The sequence below is a fragment of the Rattus rattus genome, chromosome 4 (genome assembly GCF_011064425.1).
Source record: "Rattus rattus isolate New Zealand chromosome 4, Rrattus_CSIRO_v1, whole genome shotgun sequence".
In the NCBI taxonomy this organism is placed as follows: Eukaryota; Metazoa; Chordata; class Mammalia; order Rodentia; family Muridae; genus Rattus; species Rattus rattus.
In genome coordinates, this window is record NC_046157.1 from 160,121,953 (window position 1) to 160,138,686 (window position 16,734).

At 43.7% G+C, this 16,734-nt stretch overlaps 1 protein-coding gene across 1 annotated transcript in view; it reads right to left on the bottom strand.

The window, feature by feature from the left end:
- Positions 1-1,640, bottom strand: part of Usp40 (ubiquitin specific peptidase 40) — a 68,940-nt gene extending 67,300 nt beyond the window's left edge. The window contains exon 1 of the mRNA XM_032901577.1: positions 1,059-1,640. Coding sequence (XP_032757468.1) covers positions 1,059-1,257 — 199 coding nt within the window. The 5' untranslated portion in view covers positions 1,258-1,640. The remainder of the gene's footprint in view (positions 1-1,058) is intronic.
- Positions 1,641-16,734: the final 15,094 nt, after the last annotated feature.

Consider the following 16,734-nt stretch of genomic DNA (forward strand, 5'->3'; position numbering starts at 1 on the left):
GTGTGCCATATAGCTGGTATTAGTTTTTCTTCATTTTGTCTTGAGAGAGGGTCAGTCTCCTGTGGCCTTGAACTTGAGACCTTTCTCTCGACTACCTCCCATCATCAACACTGGGACCCCCCCCAATCGGGATCACGCACAGGCCAAACAAGCTCACGCTGGAATCAAAGGACACAGAGATGGCTATGAAGGAAGCTGGAGTGTAGATAGACATGGGACAGACATGTTGGGAAACAGGAACAAGACATAAGGCTCTAGTGAAAACTGGCTGGCTTCCAGCCTGTGGTTTCTGGAGAAATGGTCTATCATCCCAGTAACTCCCCATAGCCATCTTATACAGCAAATCTGAGTAGGTTCCTGTTTCTTTTACAAAGTTCTTTACTTCAATTCCTTTGGGCCTTTGAAATTCATAATTTCCAGGCTTTAGAATGATGAAGGATGCATCTGTACAGCATTTGTCATTCTTACCAAGGTCTGGGGCAGATAATGCTGATTAATTAGATTAACATCCCTGTTGTGAAAATATTAATATTCATCCTCCTGAGAGAACTACAACTCCTAAGAAGCCTCGGCCAGGTCAGGTTCTAAGGCCAAACAAATTCAGGACTGGTCAGCTCAGAATCAGAGTTCTCAGAATCTCAGAAATGCAGATATGTAACTATGGATGTGTATAAATAATATGACAACTTTTCCCACTGCAGAAGTCAAGCTGCCTGGGTAACCCTGACTTAAGTGACTGTTACTTTGGAGAGAAAATTCTCTTTATTGTTGTATTTTAAACTATGGGAATTAGAAATACCTTGCCTTATTTTTTTTTTTTTACCACTGTTGTTGTTATGAAACACTGTATCACTACACAGAATAGATATCTTTTTTTAAAGTGGTAAGCGTCACAATTTTCTTCAGAGAACTGCTAACATATGTTTTCCTTTGCAACGACGAGCACGTATTGTTGAATGCACCTTTAAGAGTCATTTTCCTTTATGATTTTGGCATAACTAATTACATATAAAACCCATGACACATACTACTATTTAAATGCATGTCACATAGCATACCTCTGAATTCAGGTGTGAAATGAAGTGTCTGAAGAAGGGAACTGAGATAACAGGTTCCACCCTGATTTCTGATTCCACTTAACTTGGTGAATTCTCTAGGGGCAGGTGGCTCCAAACCTTTAGTCTTTAATTTCTTCCCGCTTCCATACTGACTACTTGACACACTGGAATACTCCTCTTCAAATAGGTTCCCAAACATTGTGGAACTAAACGCTATCCTTTAAAGAAAGCGACATGTTACATAAATGTCTTTATTCTTGAAATGAACCTCCACCCCCAAGTTTTTCTTATCTTTCGAGCGTAGTTGTTTTATTAAAAATCATTCTTCAGAAAATACAGTAGTCTGTGTTTAGGAGACAGCGGAGACCCGACTTATCCTTCCTGCCTACACGGGGTGCTGATTAACCTGTGTGATCCTGGACAAGTTATTTAGCTAACATTTACTTCTATGTAAAATGGGCTGTGCATGTTTTATAGGGTAATTTAACCAATCACATGACAAAAGAAAGGTTACTGAGTACAAAGGGCTTGGCTCACAAGAACTGATAACTATTCTTGGATTCCACATCATTAAATGAGGAGACAGGGAGGGAGAGAGGGAGAGGGGGACAGACAGTGTTAGTTGACAGCAGCCTTCATCAATTATGAAATCTCAGCTTCTCCCATCCCTTCACATACTGTACCAGATCACAGCGTTTCAGGGACTTAAACCTATCACATTAATCTTCGTGACAGTAGTTTCTGCACTTTGGCCCCAAACTAGAGAACCTGGCGTAAGTACCTTAAGAAAGAAAAACTGGTCATTAGAGCTATGGAGTCCAGTGGCCTTCCAACACATACCCAGGAATCCAACCCCAGACCTGTGGACCCTGCGGGAGTCTGCTCTGTTTCTTGTGTGGTTAAGGGGCATTTGAGGTAAAAACGCTGAGGACTCTCTTTTAAGTGACAGGAACGCCCAAAATGCAGTTCTTTTCCTTTCCAACACAGTCCTCTGAAGAAAAGCTCAAGAAATGGAACTCGCGAGTCAGGCCTCGAGCTCGCGAGCTGGATTCCCATCATGCCCTTCCAGAGGCCTTCCCGCCCACCAAGCCGCCCAGGGCCCAGGAGCGCGACCAGGCGCGCGTCCCCGCGGCCCGACCCTTGACGCGCCGCCAACAGAGGCCCGGCGTTTCGCTCCAGGCCGCCGGGGTCGTCTCTACGGGGCCCTCCTCCCTCCCTGCGTCCCGTTCCCCGGCCCCACTTACTGCCTACAGCCCAGACCCCCGCCCTGGCCACAGCACAGAGTAAACGAACTCGCTCCGAACAGGCACCGCCATGCCGGCGAGGCCCGGTCTCTGGAAAGTGATTTTTTTCCCCCCCAGATGCGGACTACACTTCCCAGGGTGCGTCGCGCCACGCGGAGATTTATGGGTAGTGAAATTGCGGCGCGGCTAGTGAGTACTGCAGAGACTGCTCTTTTCTCCTGACAGTTTGCTTGTTAAAATTTGTATTTATCGCTGCCTGCAAACGGCGTTGGAGCCACATTCTGTTAGAGCTTTCACTAATTAAGTGGAGTATGTATTTATATAGTCTCTGCTCTAGAATATACAAAAGAGCCTTAAAACTCTTTTTCCCTCTAAAAGTATATCTCCAATACAAAACTTATGAAGATGCTCTAGGTTCTGTGGATCTTCTTACATTGTCTTAAGTAGTTTATATAATCATGCAAACATATATGCACACATATTCCCTTCAAAACTGTCTATCCTACTGGAACTCTTTGGATGGGTTACTTCCCATCCTCTGCATAGAACCCATTTGTATTGCCCACGTGAAAGAAAGGAACAGGTAAAAACTAATTTTTATTTCAGCTGAGAGTTTGAGAGATAGAGAACAGGAATAGAGATGGAGGGAACTGCGGGGTGGGGATGGGAGAGTCAAAGTGAATATCAGTCCAAGGGTTTTGTATTTGGTACATTTGAGTGAGTCTGGTGTGGCTAGAAAACTAAGGAAATGTTGGGAGGAAAGGACTGGAGATGAAGGTTGCCTAGGAACAAGGGGTCTGGGCCAGGAAATGGACAGAGAGAGCACATAACTCTCAGTACTCCAGTCTGAGGACCACTTTGCTTTTTAGCAACCCCCTCTTCACTTTGCTTTCCTGGCCGCATCTCTTACTTTTCACTTATCTGTTGACTTCCGGTACTTCATTCTCCTATTTAAAATCGTAGATATACCATAAACTTTTATTCCTTGACCAAAAACCTACCACAGATCCACAGACATAGGAAAGATCTTTTCCTTCTAGGCAGCTATATCCCTTTATACCCATGTGCTTGCTTGTTAGATTTTGATTGGTTTTTTTTTTGGGGGGGGGGTAGCCTGTTTGTTTTTGTACTTTGTTTTGTTTGTAAACTGGACACAAGCTAGGGTCATATGGAAAGAGGAACTAATACTAAGAAAATACCTCCATAAGATTGGTCCGGAGGCAGGAGGCTTGAGGGGTGGGGGTGGGGGGCGGCATTTTCTTGATGAATGATTAATGTGGGAGGACCCAGCCCACCATGGGTGGTACCATCCTTGGGACGGTGGTTCTGGGTTATATAAAAATAAACTGAGTGAGCCAGAGGGAACAAGCTAGTAAGCAGCATTTCTCCATGGCCTCTGTCCGCTTCAGGGTCTGCCCCTGTCTTGAGTTCCTGCCCCGACATCCCTTCATGATGAACTGTAAGCTGTCTGAAATAAACCCTTTCCTCCCCACGTTGTTTTTCAGTGGTGGTGTTTAACACAGCAATAGAAAGTAAACTAGGGAACTGGAGAGATGACTCAGTGGTTAAGAGCACTGACTGCTCTTCCAGAGGTCCTGAGTTCAAATCCCAGCAACCACACGGTGGCTCACAACCATCTGTAATGAAGTCTGATGCCCTCTTCTGTTGTGTCTGAAGGCAGCAATAGCGTACTTATATATAATAAATAATTAAATAAATCTTTAAAAAAAAGAAATCGAACTAGGACACCCTAGCCTCCCAGTGCCTGGCTTATTATAAGATCTTAATATTAATGGAATGAAAGAACCGGCCATACTAGTAGATGGGTAGAAGACCGTGGTGCTGAGAGCAATGGAGACTTTCAGATTCTTGTCTCAAACCACTTCCAAAGGCTCTCCAATTATGTGGTCGTTAGTCACAGCAACGGCTCCATTCTTGATACTAGTTTTTTTTTTTTCCTCATTGCCTTAAATACTTGGCACCATTTAATAAAAGTAGGGTTTCTTTTTTGGCTTATAGGTGGGGGACTAGTCCACCATGATGGAGAAGACAAGGTGGTAAATGCGACTCTAGTTGGGGGGGCAGGAGTGTAAACCAGCTTGCACACAGCGTCTGCAATCAGGAAGAGAAAGAGAAAGTAGGGGGAGAGGGGAGGGGAAGGGAGGGGGAAGGAGAAAATGAAGAGATTGCCTCCCAGCCTCTTTATGATGTTCTGACTCATAGTCCCATTCCACCACTGTCCACATTTTCCTCCTCTCCCTGGGGTCAACTTACTGTAAGTGGCCATACCCCAGAGCTATCTTATCTCTTGGGTTGGCTTACTTTCTGTGCTCGCTCTCCAATTCTGGGCACCTAACTATCCAGTGCCCCCATTTCTCACACTTTAGGTCTCTCCACAGACAGTCTCTCCTTCTACATTTGTCTGACCCACTTTATTTTCTGTTCTTTCACAGCTAAACATCAGTAGTTTGTCCCATCCATCCCTTTGCTTTCTCTTACACAATGAGACAATATCCAACCATTGAGATGCATTCATTCCCATAGTCCCTTCTAACTTTTAGATTTTCCCAAGAACTACAGAACCGTATTGTCCTACAAAAGTCATGGGAACCACTCTCATATTTTCTAGGGTCTTTGGTCAATATCCATGTCTATTTTTGATATTCTACAAAAATTCTTTTTAAAAATTCTGGGGATCCTTATTTGGATTTGGTCAGACTCTTATATTTTATTTAAACTCCTCTGCTTGGGAAGCCCTGCACCTGTTTCTTTCAAAGTGCACAGTCTGTACTGATCCAACTTAATCCTTCCTGCACTGCCTGACTTCCAGCTAGGTCAAGTTGCTGGGACAGCTTCTGTCCCCAGGGGTTCTGAATGGGTCATTCTTGATGGACACATTGAGATTCCTTAGCAGCCTTGCATACCGTTAATCTCTTTTGTGGGCAATTAAATAGTTTAACTCTCCCCCACCCCCAGCTGGGGACTGAACCCAGGGCCTTGCGCTTGCTAGGCAAGGCTCTACCACTGAGCTAAATCTGCAACCCAATTAAATAGTTTAAAAGAACATTAATATCGGATCAGTTGGAATGCCATTTGAAACAGATGATAACCAGATACCATTGAACCCCTGGGGTCATCCTTGTAGGCAAGTCTTCTATCTAACTTAGCCACAGAGAAAGGATCCTGTCTAGAAAGGGAAAAAGAAACCTGCTGCACACAGAGCAGGACATTCAGCAGTGTCTATTCATGGCAGCGTTGCCTATGACAGACAACCTCACTGCCAACCAGGAGGTCATGAAGAACAATCCTCCCAGGGCTAGCTTCCTCTGAAGCTGGTTGCTGGCTTGTTTCTGTGGAGAGAGTTTTCATTATTCTGAGCACACGACTCAATAGTTGTTTCTGAAAAAACAAAAACAAAAACAAAACAAACAAAGAAAGCTCTAACAAAATGTCTCTTCAAATTTTCTCTCACTTTAATCTTTCTGAAGTCTCAAAGTCCAAGATCACCGATTAAAATTCTGTCTCAATACTTACATTGAAGAACATGATTCTCTCTAGAGCGAAGAGCATATGCCATTCTTTTCAGGAAAAGTAAGTCTCTCAGCAGTTGTTATTCATTAATCATTGATCTTCTGAGTTCAACCATTGTTGGTGGGCATAATATTTTATCAGTATGTAAATGTGAAAACATACCTGTGGGGACATTTGTGCTCTCGTTTCTCCACTTGTGTTATAAGAGCACGGGGTCACATCAACTGGATCCCCCTGGGCTGCACATCTCTCACAGGTCCTGCAGGTTTTCCACCCTCTCTTCCTCTCTGTGTGACTGGCCTCTGGATGACCACTGAAAAACTCAAGAGAGTATTTTCTCTATCACAACATTCATCCAGTAGTTGCTTTGAACTATTATTTTCACCCTGTAGGAGTGTTTAACCACAAGAAGTTAGTGGAGTACTTGAAGCAGACTTCTTTTGATGCTGTACCAAGTACTTTTCTCTTGGGGAGGTATTTTGTTACTATCTTGATGAGGGTGCCCAGTGCCCTAGTCTTCCTTCTTAGGTCCCCAGAGGTCTCTTGAAATTCACAGACACCATGACTTTCAAGGAGAAAGCGTGGAACCATCTCTCTTACATGAAGGAGCATTTATTTTGCCCCTATTTTTTCACAACTGCTATAGAAATTGCTTCTGACATTCTGCAGACCCTGGTGACTATGAGAGATCTCCTCGGCCCAGTGTCCATTTGGTTGTTACACACTGACTTCGTATTGGAATTTCCCAGACCTGTGATGCTCAACATGGTCTTCAGTGGTGGGGTCAGCTGCCTCCAGGGGAAGCCACTTTCCAAGGTATGTTATTTCTCCTTTAGCACATAAAGTGAGTTCTGGCTTTGGACAATAAAATTTCCATATGAATCTGTGATTTGTTGTTATATTAGTTACATCTTAGATTTCTTCTTGGGTTAGAGAATTATTTTGTACCAATTCATTAATAGAGAGAAAATGTATATATCGCTTCCTTGTTGACATGTCTATGTGTATTCATGGTATAATTAGATAGAACTTTGAAGCATAATCCAGATTTAAATATATGTGTGTGTGTGTGTGTGTGTGTGTGTGTGTGTGTGTGTGTGTGTGTGTGTGTGTGTGTGTGTTGAAAATCGAAAGGGGAAGAAGAGGCCTTATGTGAGGCAGGAAGTGGGGAGAGACAATTCCGGGATATATTATATACAAAAGTATGAAGCAAACTTATTGGGCTGAGGGAGATCAGTAAAAGGGGTCAGAAGAAGGGTGCAAGGCCTCACTGAGAAGGTTTTTGCCTCTGAGTTCTCATCGTGATTGGGGAGAACCAAGATATCCTTGATGCAGTTGCCAGGGCTCTGATAATCCAGAGGTACCTGACTCTCCTGCTTGCAGCACTGTTTGTCTGTGTCCCAGCCATCCAACCTGTTTCCTGTCCCTCAAACCACCACGGCTATTGCCTTCTCTGGAATCCTGCTCCTCCTTCATGTATCTGTGCAGAACATCCCTGTTTGAGTCTGGTCTCAGTGGGAAACTTTTCATGATCCCTACATACTGCTGAAGTTCAATCTCATGGTGGTTGGGGGCCTTTTTCTCCTAGGATGACTCATGGCAATGCTGACTGGTAAATTATTTTCAAATCTCTCTGTCTGGTCTATCATGCCTCCCTGTGCATCACTATCTCCAGGGCAAAAATCAGAGTTGACTCTTTGTGTCTATCCAGGCTGGTATCAGGAGATCTTCTGTTAGAGGTATAAAAAAATAGGGCTGGAATTTAGGGCTGTGCCTAAGGATTTTGTCCTCTTGCTTTATGTCATATATTTTATAACTGGCAAATTGTGCCATTCCCAAGTCCAAAGGGACTTGTGAAAAATGATGCTGGAAATGGTGGCTGATGCCCAGTCTTTCAGTCTAACTCTAAGTGTACCCCAAAACACACATACCCATGAATGTGCCTCTTCCACCCCAAACTTTCAAATGAATACATGCACACAAATAGCATATAGAGTGGATACACCATAACTACAAATCTGGCTTTTTGATAGATAAAATTCCTGGTACCTAATAAGTTATTAGAGTGCCTAAAGAACGTTCTTTTGATGCTGTGTTTCTGGATCCTTTTGATGTGCATGGCTTAACTGTTGCCAAGGATTTTTCTCTCCCATTCATGGTCTTCACCAGAGTCTTTGCCACTATGTTGATGGTACTCAGTACCCCAATCCTCTCTCTTACATTCTCAGAACTCATATCTATCCTCCAAAGACCCTAGTGTGAGGGACAGGAGCAGTGGTGTCTCCACAGTTAGTAGGTATGTCAAGGTGGGAAGGGTGATTCCTCCTGATCCATAAAGATAACAGTCTCACTTTGATGCTTATGTCTTGGTCAGGGATGGGGCAGAATTAGGGATGTCTGAAGCAGAACAATGCCTGCAGGAAGAATTCTATGTTCTCCTCTTCCTCACAATTGGAGAAATGAAGTGGGAAATTTTTTTAATGTGATTATAAGTGTGTTGGTAAGAGAACATAAAGACCAATGCTGGCAGAGATGGGAGCTCTGGTGGACCATTAATGTTTGAAGAAGGAAGAAGGGGAATAGCAGATGAGTGTGGTTGAGTATGTTATCACAAGGAGGGATGGGGGTGAGGGACTTCTTTTCCAAAGCCATTTTGCTCGTGATCACACAATGGAAGTCTAGGGATTACCATGAAGGAGTACCTGCCTCATCACATTTCAGTCTTCAGTTGGGATGAGAAGTGCCAAGTTCCCACTGGGAGTGTGCTGAGACCCAGTTGTAAAATGCCAAATCCTTCTATCCTGTACCTGCCCCTCACTTTACAAATTCAATGGGGAGGTGGTTCTGGTGAAGTTCTGAGTACTGACTAGGCAGCTGTCCTTGGGGCAGTGGAATTAGCATCAAAATACAGATAACTTCAGGGAAAACCACATTTCCCCCTTTTTGTTCAGTTAAAAAACCTTTTCGCTCATATATAAATTGAGTACAATTATTACCACTCTACAATTTATAAAGCATATGATATACTCAACACCCAGTCCATCACTCTATCAGTTAGAGGGCAAACCACAACAACTACTTAGCATCAGGAAACTTAGAAGAGAATTCAGACTGGATGATCCTTGAAAGGACTCTAGCCAGGCACAGCATTTCATCAATCAGTACATCCCGTAGTAGGAAGGGGGTTCTTGATAGCCAGTGCTTTATAGCAGTGCTTCTTAAACTGTCTGGTTAAGCAAAAACAAGAACAATTCAAATTTGTTATTATTTTATCATGGATAATAGAGATCGTATAAAAGAGATTGACTTGGTTGGCCAGGCAACATCCGTTGCTGTGAAAATCTCAGCATGGGTGCTGCATCTCCTCCCTGGTGCCTGAACCTGTTCTGTGTGCTGGAAGCAGACTCAGAACAGCACTGTCGCAGACTTAAGCAAAAGACTTTGCATGACTGCTGCTCAGTCAGAGGGAAAATGGGGTTAGAGTTCTTAATTAAACATGCTAGTGTATTGCCAAATGTCCTGACACGTCAACAGGAGGACTAAGTCCAATGTCATCCGTTACTGTTCTTGTTACCTGTTTGGGAACCTGGCAGTATTTCTGTTCTTAATCTGCGATGACATCTCGAAGTCCTAAGTCAGATGAGACCTCAAAGTCTTTAGCAAAGATAAGCCCTTGGTTGTTTTACTTGGGGCAAAATAGCCATGGCCATCATAATTGGAGGGCTCAGACCTTGACAGACGTCAGAGTCTCAACTCTTCTATCTTCCGTTGAGAAGCCAGGCTCTGAAATACACATCCTTTCCTGGAAGGAAAAAAGGAACCTTTCCATTGACTATCAAGCAGCCAATACTTCAGAGATACTGCTCTTATCGTGGCTGGCTCCTGGATTATTGACTTACAAGGGTCCTGAAGTAGGACAGAATTCCCAGGCTCAGTGCTTGTCAGCAAGGTCTCAAATTCTCAGACCTGTGAAGTTGCCACACCTCCAAGAGTCATGTAGAGTTGTTTTGGCTCTGACCCAATACAATGTCCTAATACAATGTGTCCTTCCGTGAGGGACTAGATTTGCTGTAACCTCCTCTAGCATTCTATGCCTCTTCCTCTTTAACTTGTTTCTCTCTGTCTACTTTTCTTAGCCTACCTTCTTATGATGTATAAACAACATATGATGCGGGCTGGGATTTAGCTCAGTGGTAGAGCGCTTACCTAGGAAGGCAAGGCCCTGGAGTTGGTCCCCAGCTCGAAAAAAAGAACAAAAAAAAAAAAAAAAAAAAAAAAACAACAAATATATGATGCATACTGAGACTCCTTATAGGCAGTGAATTCTAAATTCTAAAAATCAAAATACATCGTTCCATTTCACTCTCAAAACTGGTATTGCAATAGAGGACATAATTTTTCCAAAGAAAAGATCACACATTTAAAAAAAATTTGGAAAACACGCAGGTGGATATTTCAGCTAGTGAAGTTCCTTAATTTTTATTCTTGTGACTGAATCATTACCACTGAATTGAATTTCCCTCGTGCATATAAAACCTGTCTTTGCTGGCTGTGCATTGTTGTCTGTTTTCTCCTACTGTGTTATAAGAGCACAGAGTCTCAGCCCCATCATCATATGGAGACTTCATTAGGATTGCCTTCCTATGATAGGAAGTTTCCACACCGCCACTCAAATGCTTGCCAATTCTAGCTGGCTCTCCCCAAGATGGTCTCACTCAGAATCATCTCTCTCCAGTTTTTGTCTCATCTCCAGTCTCCAGTCCACCCATAAAATATATAGTTTCCCCTTTCCAGGCAGATCCATGTGCCCTGCCTAGTCCCTGATGTTGGGGACTGTGTATTCAGCTGATTTCTGTGCCCAGGGATCTGGTAGCAGGCTGGACATTGGCATTATTATTGGAGTATCTCTGATCTCAGTATTGTGTAAAAATTGTTTCATCACCTCAGATTGGTTAATAAGGAGCTGACCGACTGGTCAGAGGAGCGGGGAGGCAGGACATCTGGTCCCAGTGGGACGAGAGAAAGGGAGAGAGAGAGAGAGAGAGAGAGAGAGAGAGAGAGAGAGAGAAAGAGAGAGAGAGAGAGAGAGAATGGACCATGTAGATGGACCATGAGGATTCTCCATGAGCAGGTTGTCAGCACCATGAGGAAACTAATGGAGCAGCATCAGACTAAGATGGCAAATTGTGGGGCAGGTAGCTGGGTGGGAGACAGCCGAAGAGGGTTAGACTAGATGAGTATCTGCCCAACTATCGTGCGCTGCAGCCTGTTACTAAATTTATTAAGTCTATGTGTCATTACTTAGGAGCTAGAACAGGTGGGAAAGCCCCAAAATTACTTTTATAACTTTCATCTATGCCTAACCTCTCCTGGTCAATGGATTATAATTTTGTTATCATTTATTAAGTGGCTACTATTGTAAGGGTGCGTGATTCACTGAAGAATGATACCCGGGACTCAAATAGTATGTCAATGCAAAGAGTGTTTTATTCTGCAAAAGTCCAGCATGCCAGGGTTTCCCATTACCAGAATTAAGAGACAACCAAGTGAGCTTGCAGGCCTGATTTAAAACACCTTAGGGGATCCCAGGGTAAGTGACATACATCTTGCTCCCTCTCTAGGGACATTCCATTACCTGGGCGTGGGGGTTGGAAACTGATGTCTGGAAACTGTTGCTAAACCATTGACCGTGCCTTGAGCCAGGTGGCAGGGCAGCTTCTGAGGGCAGGGCAATTTCTGCCTGAAACCTAGGTTTTGTTTTGTTTTGTTTTTGCTTTTTCTAGTAACTCAGTTGCTTGGACTTGCCCCATTCTTAGGGCTAGTCTCCTAAACTGCCAGGTTGAAGCCTGTTATGGAGTCAGCCTAGCCTTCTCATTTCCCCCTTCAGTTTTAGGCCATCTTGAATCCTTGAGATGTTTAATAAATCTGTTCCTTAACAAGCCTAACTAAAGCATTGATTATGCAAGGACAACAAGTCAAAGCTAACACCAGTAGGATCTGTTTCTTTCTGACCAAGACCATAGACTCTTTGACCACCCCTGAGTGGTCAACATAGAAACAACATTCCTCACCTAAGGCCACACAGAGTGTCCTCCTGGCTGAAGGAACAGCAAGTTTAGGCCTCTTCTGTTCTGTAAGACTACAGCTGCCAGGGAGGACAGGGGAGGATAGGGAATCCTGCAGGGCCATGACAGACTATTTTTTTTTAAAAAAAATATTTATTTATTTATTATAAGTACACTGTAGCTATCTTCAGCTATACTAGAAGAGGACATCAAATCTCATTACAGATGGTTGTGAGCCACCATGTGGTTGCTGGGATTTGAACTCAGGACCTCTGGAAGAGCAGTCAGCGCTCTTAACCACTGAGCTATCTCTCTAGCCCATGATAGACTTTTCTATCTCCTATATTTCTGCATCTATCACCATCCATAGGACTTTGTAAATTTTATCTTGGAGAATTAGGGCTGAGGCCCCTACACTAGCAATTCCAGCCAGCCCCCTGCCAAGGAGAACACCTAGTAAAATGGCCACCCTTGTAACCCAGTTGTTTGGAGGTGCTAGCTGGTTGATGATATCCTCCCCAGAGTAATAAGCTGTACTAGAACAACCACAACAAAAATCCTCAGTCCGTATTTACAAGCAGGACATAAATGCATGGCATCCCCCACCCTCCCCTGCAGATACAAGCCCTGGGGGCAGCATGTATCCTACAACAGTAGGGGTTACAGTGTGGTGGCAGAGGTGGGACTAGGCTATGGGGACTTTGTTTCCAATACAGAGTCCCTGTTCCATAACCAACAGTTCTGTGTTAAGTCCCAGGGACAGAGGTGTTTTAAGAACCAGCAGTCCCATTGTTAGGACAAAATGGCAACCAACAGATTGGGAAAAGATCTTTACCAATTCTACAATTGATAGAGGGCTTATATCCAAAATATACAAAGAACTCACAAAGTTAGACTGCAGGGAGACAAATAACCCTATTAAAAAACAGGGTTCAGAGCTAAACAAAGAATTCACAGCTGAGGAATGCCGAATGGCTGAGAAACACCTAAAGAAATGTTCAACATCTTTAGTTATAAGGGAAATGCAAATCAAAACAACCCTGAGATTCCACCTCACACCAGTCAGAATGGCTAAGATAAAAACTCAGTTGACAGCAGATGCTGGCGAGGATGTGGAGAAAGAAGAACACTCCTCCATTGTTGGTGGGATTGCAGACTGGTACAACCATTCTGGAAATCAGTCTAGAGTCTCCTCCGAAAATTGGACACTGCAGTACCTGAGGACCCAGCTATACCTCTCTTGGGCATATATTCAAAAGATGCTCCAACATACAACAAAGACACATGCTCCACTATGTTCATAGCAGTCTTATAATATCCAGAAGCTGGAAAGAACCCAGATGCCCTTCAACAGAGGAATGGATGTAGAAAATGTGGTACATCTACACAATGAAATACTACTCTGCTATCAAAAACAATGACTTTATGAAATTCATAGGCAAATGGATGGGGCTGGAAAATATCATTCTGAGTGAGGTAACCCAATCACAGAAAAACACACATGGTATGCACTCATTGATAAGTGGATATTAGCCCAAATGCTCGAATTACCCTAGATGCACATGAAACTCAAGAAGGATGACCAAAATGTGAATGCTTCACTCCTTCTTTAAAAGGGGAACAAGAATACCCTAGGGAGGGAATAGGGAGGCAAAGTTTAGAACAGAGGCTGAAGGAACGTCCATTCAGAGCCTGCCCCACATGTGGCCCATACATATATAGCCACCAAACTAGATAAGATGGATGAAGCAAAAGAAGTGCAGGCTGACAGGAACGGATATAGATCTCTCCTGAGAGACACAGCCAGAATACAGCAAATACATAGGCGTAATGCCAGCAGCAAACCACTGAACTGAGAACGGGACCCCGTTGAAGAAATCAGAGAAAGGACTAGAAGAGCTTGAAGGGGCTCGAGACCCCATATGAACAACAATGCCAAGCAACCAGAGCTTCTAGGGACTAAGCCACTACCCAAAGACTATACATGGACTGACCCTGGGCTCCAACCTCATAGGTAGCAATGAATAGCCTAGTAAGAGCACGAGTGGAAGGGGCAGCCCCTGGTCCTGCCAAGACTGAACCCCCAATAAACGTGATTGTTGGGGGGAGGGCGATACTGGGGGGAGGATAGGGAGGGGAACACTCATATAGAAGGGGAGAAGGAAGGGTTAGGGGGATGTTTGCCTGGAAACTGGGAAAGGGAATAACATTGAAATGTAAAATAAGAAATACCCAATTTAATAAAGATGGAGTCAAAAAAAAAAAAAAAAAAAAAAAAAAAAGAACCAGCAGTCCCATCGGCCTTCTTGTCAGCCACTGTGAACTTGATGACAAGGTTGTTGCATCGCCCCCCTTGGGGTACCCAGATAGCAAGGGAGATAGTGTCCGATGCAGCAAAGCATAAGCAGCAAGTGTTGGTATTCTGTCTAAGCTCCACCCCCACAGCTACCTGGGAACAGCCAGATATGCTCTGCCCCACAATTGCCTGGCAACAGCCAGCTGTGCCTGACTATAAAGGGGGCTGCTTGCCCCCTCCTCTCCCTCTGCCCTTACTCTTGTCTACTGTTGTGCCCTCTTTGTCCCTATCCCTTCTCTCCCCATCCCCCTCTTCCCTCCACATGCTCATGGCCCGCCTTTCCTCTCCTCTCCTCTTCTTCTCTCATTAAACCTCTCCACGAGGAACCATGTTGGCTTGGTGTGTTCTGTCCAGGCACGGGCTGAGATTTAAACCCTAACAGCAAGCAAGCAGGATTGGGAGCACTAGAGTTGTAGTTTCAGTGGATTGACAGGTGTGGGGTTGAAAGGTAAAAGTTTTAAAGTTGCCCCGCTAGACCAGAAGAAAGAAACAGGTTAGGCCCCAGAATTGTATGTTCCAGGAAGCCCCTCCTAGGGCTCTAGAATAGGTAATTACATCTGCTGGTTCAACAGCTTTCTCCCAGGAACTAGCTGACCATGAAGTTAGATTAGAATCTTAGAGAACAATCTTGAGAAGCAGGAAGCAGCTTCTCCAAGAACTAGCAGACCATAAAGTTAAACAATCTTGAGAAACAGAGAGTTTCTCCTTGTGATTTTTCACTGGTATTCTTCACACTTTCCAATGACGCCATTCCTGCCCCCTCGGGTTGTGGTTTCTCCCTTTAAATACCCTTTCTCCCAGCCTCTCAGGGTCGAACTCCACTGCCCCTGCATGGGATATGAGTCTCAACCCCAGTGCACTGATTCCTATCAATAAACCTTGTGTAAATTACAGCAAGGATGGTCTTACGTGAGTTCTTGGGGGGTAGCGTCATTCTGAGACTTGAGTGAGGGTCTCCCCACTCTGGGGGTCTTTCAGGGTGACCTTCCATTGTTCCCAAGGCAGTTTGCCTGGGAGTCTCCTCTGCGGGGACCTCAACGGCTGGATCTTCTCTCCTAGCAGGCTTAACTTGGGAGTGGTGTATCCACATCTTGATCCTATCCACCTTAACAACTATAGGAGTGGTTAGGATCAAGGTGTGAAGTCCTTTCCAGCAAGGTTCCAGAGTCTTTTGGTTATGTCTCTCAATCCAGAATTCTTCACCTGGTTCAAAGCAGTGGGAGTGAAGGGAGGAGCAAATTCATAAACCTGGCAGATGGCAGGCCAGAGTTACTTCTGGACCCTACCCTGGAGGACTTCTAAGAATTTTAAAAACTTAAGTTGGTCATATTCAGCTAAGGTATCAGACTGGAGGTTAGGCAGCATGGGGGGGGGGAGCCTCCCATATAGGTTCTAAAAGGGGGGGCACTGAAAGTATAAGGGGTTTTTCTAGCTCTATATGAGACATAAGGTAGGAGAGAGGGCAGGGCAATTTCTGACTAGCTGCCTGAAGCCTAGGGTTGGTTGGTTTATTTTTCTAGTAACTGACTTGCTTGGGCTTGCCTGAACTTGCCCAGTTCTTAGGCCTAGTCTCCTAAACTGCCAGTTTGAAGCCTGTCACAATGAAGTCAGCCTAGCCTTCTCACTATTCAAATATAAGCAAATAACATACCATATTTATCTTTCTGAGTCTGGGTTACCTCACCCAGGATGACTTTTCCTAGTTCTTTAAATTTGCCTACAGATTTCATGATGTCATTTAAAAAAAAAAAAAAGCTGAGTAAGACTCCATTATGTAAATGTAACACATTTTCTTTATCCATTCTTCTATTGAGGGGCATCTAGGTTGTTTCCAATTTTTGATTATTATGAGTGGGGCAGCATTGAACATGGTTGAAAAGCTGTCACTGTGATAGGCTGTATACTTTGGGTATATGCCCAAGAGTGGAATAAGTGTTTGTGTTTATGCCAATAACATGCTGTTTTTAATACAATAGCACTGTAGTAGAACTTGAGATCAGGATGGTGAGAACTCCAGCAGTTCTATTATTGCTCAGGATTGTTTTAGAAGTTGAGAATTGTCCTTTTAAGGTGTGTGAACTATTGTGTTGCAATTTTGACTCTCTGCATTGCTTCTTCAAGGATGGCCATTTTTACTACGCTAATCCTACAGATCTATGAGCATGGGAGACTCTTCTATCTTCTGATAGCTTCTTCAATTTCCTTCTTCAAAGACTTGAAGTTTTCATCATAAAAGGCTTTCACTTGCTTGATTAGTTAGGTCTGTTAGAGGTGCCCCTTTTAGAATTCCCTCTATTAGAGTTAACAAGATATTTTATAGTGTTTGAGCCTATTGTGAAAAGTGGAATTTCCCTGATTATTTTTCTAGTCTATTTGGTATTTGTATATAGGAGGGCTACTGATTTACTGAGTTAATTCTCTATCCAGCTACTTTACTGAAAGTGTTCATCAGCTGTTGGAGTTCCCTCAGGACATTTTTA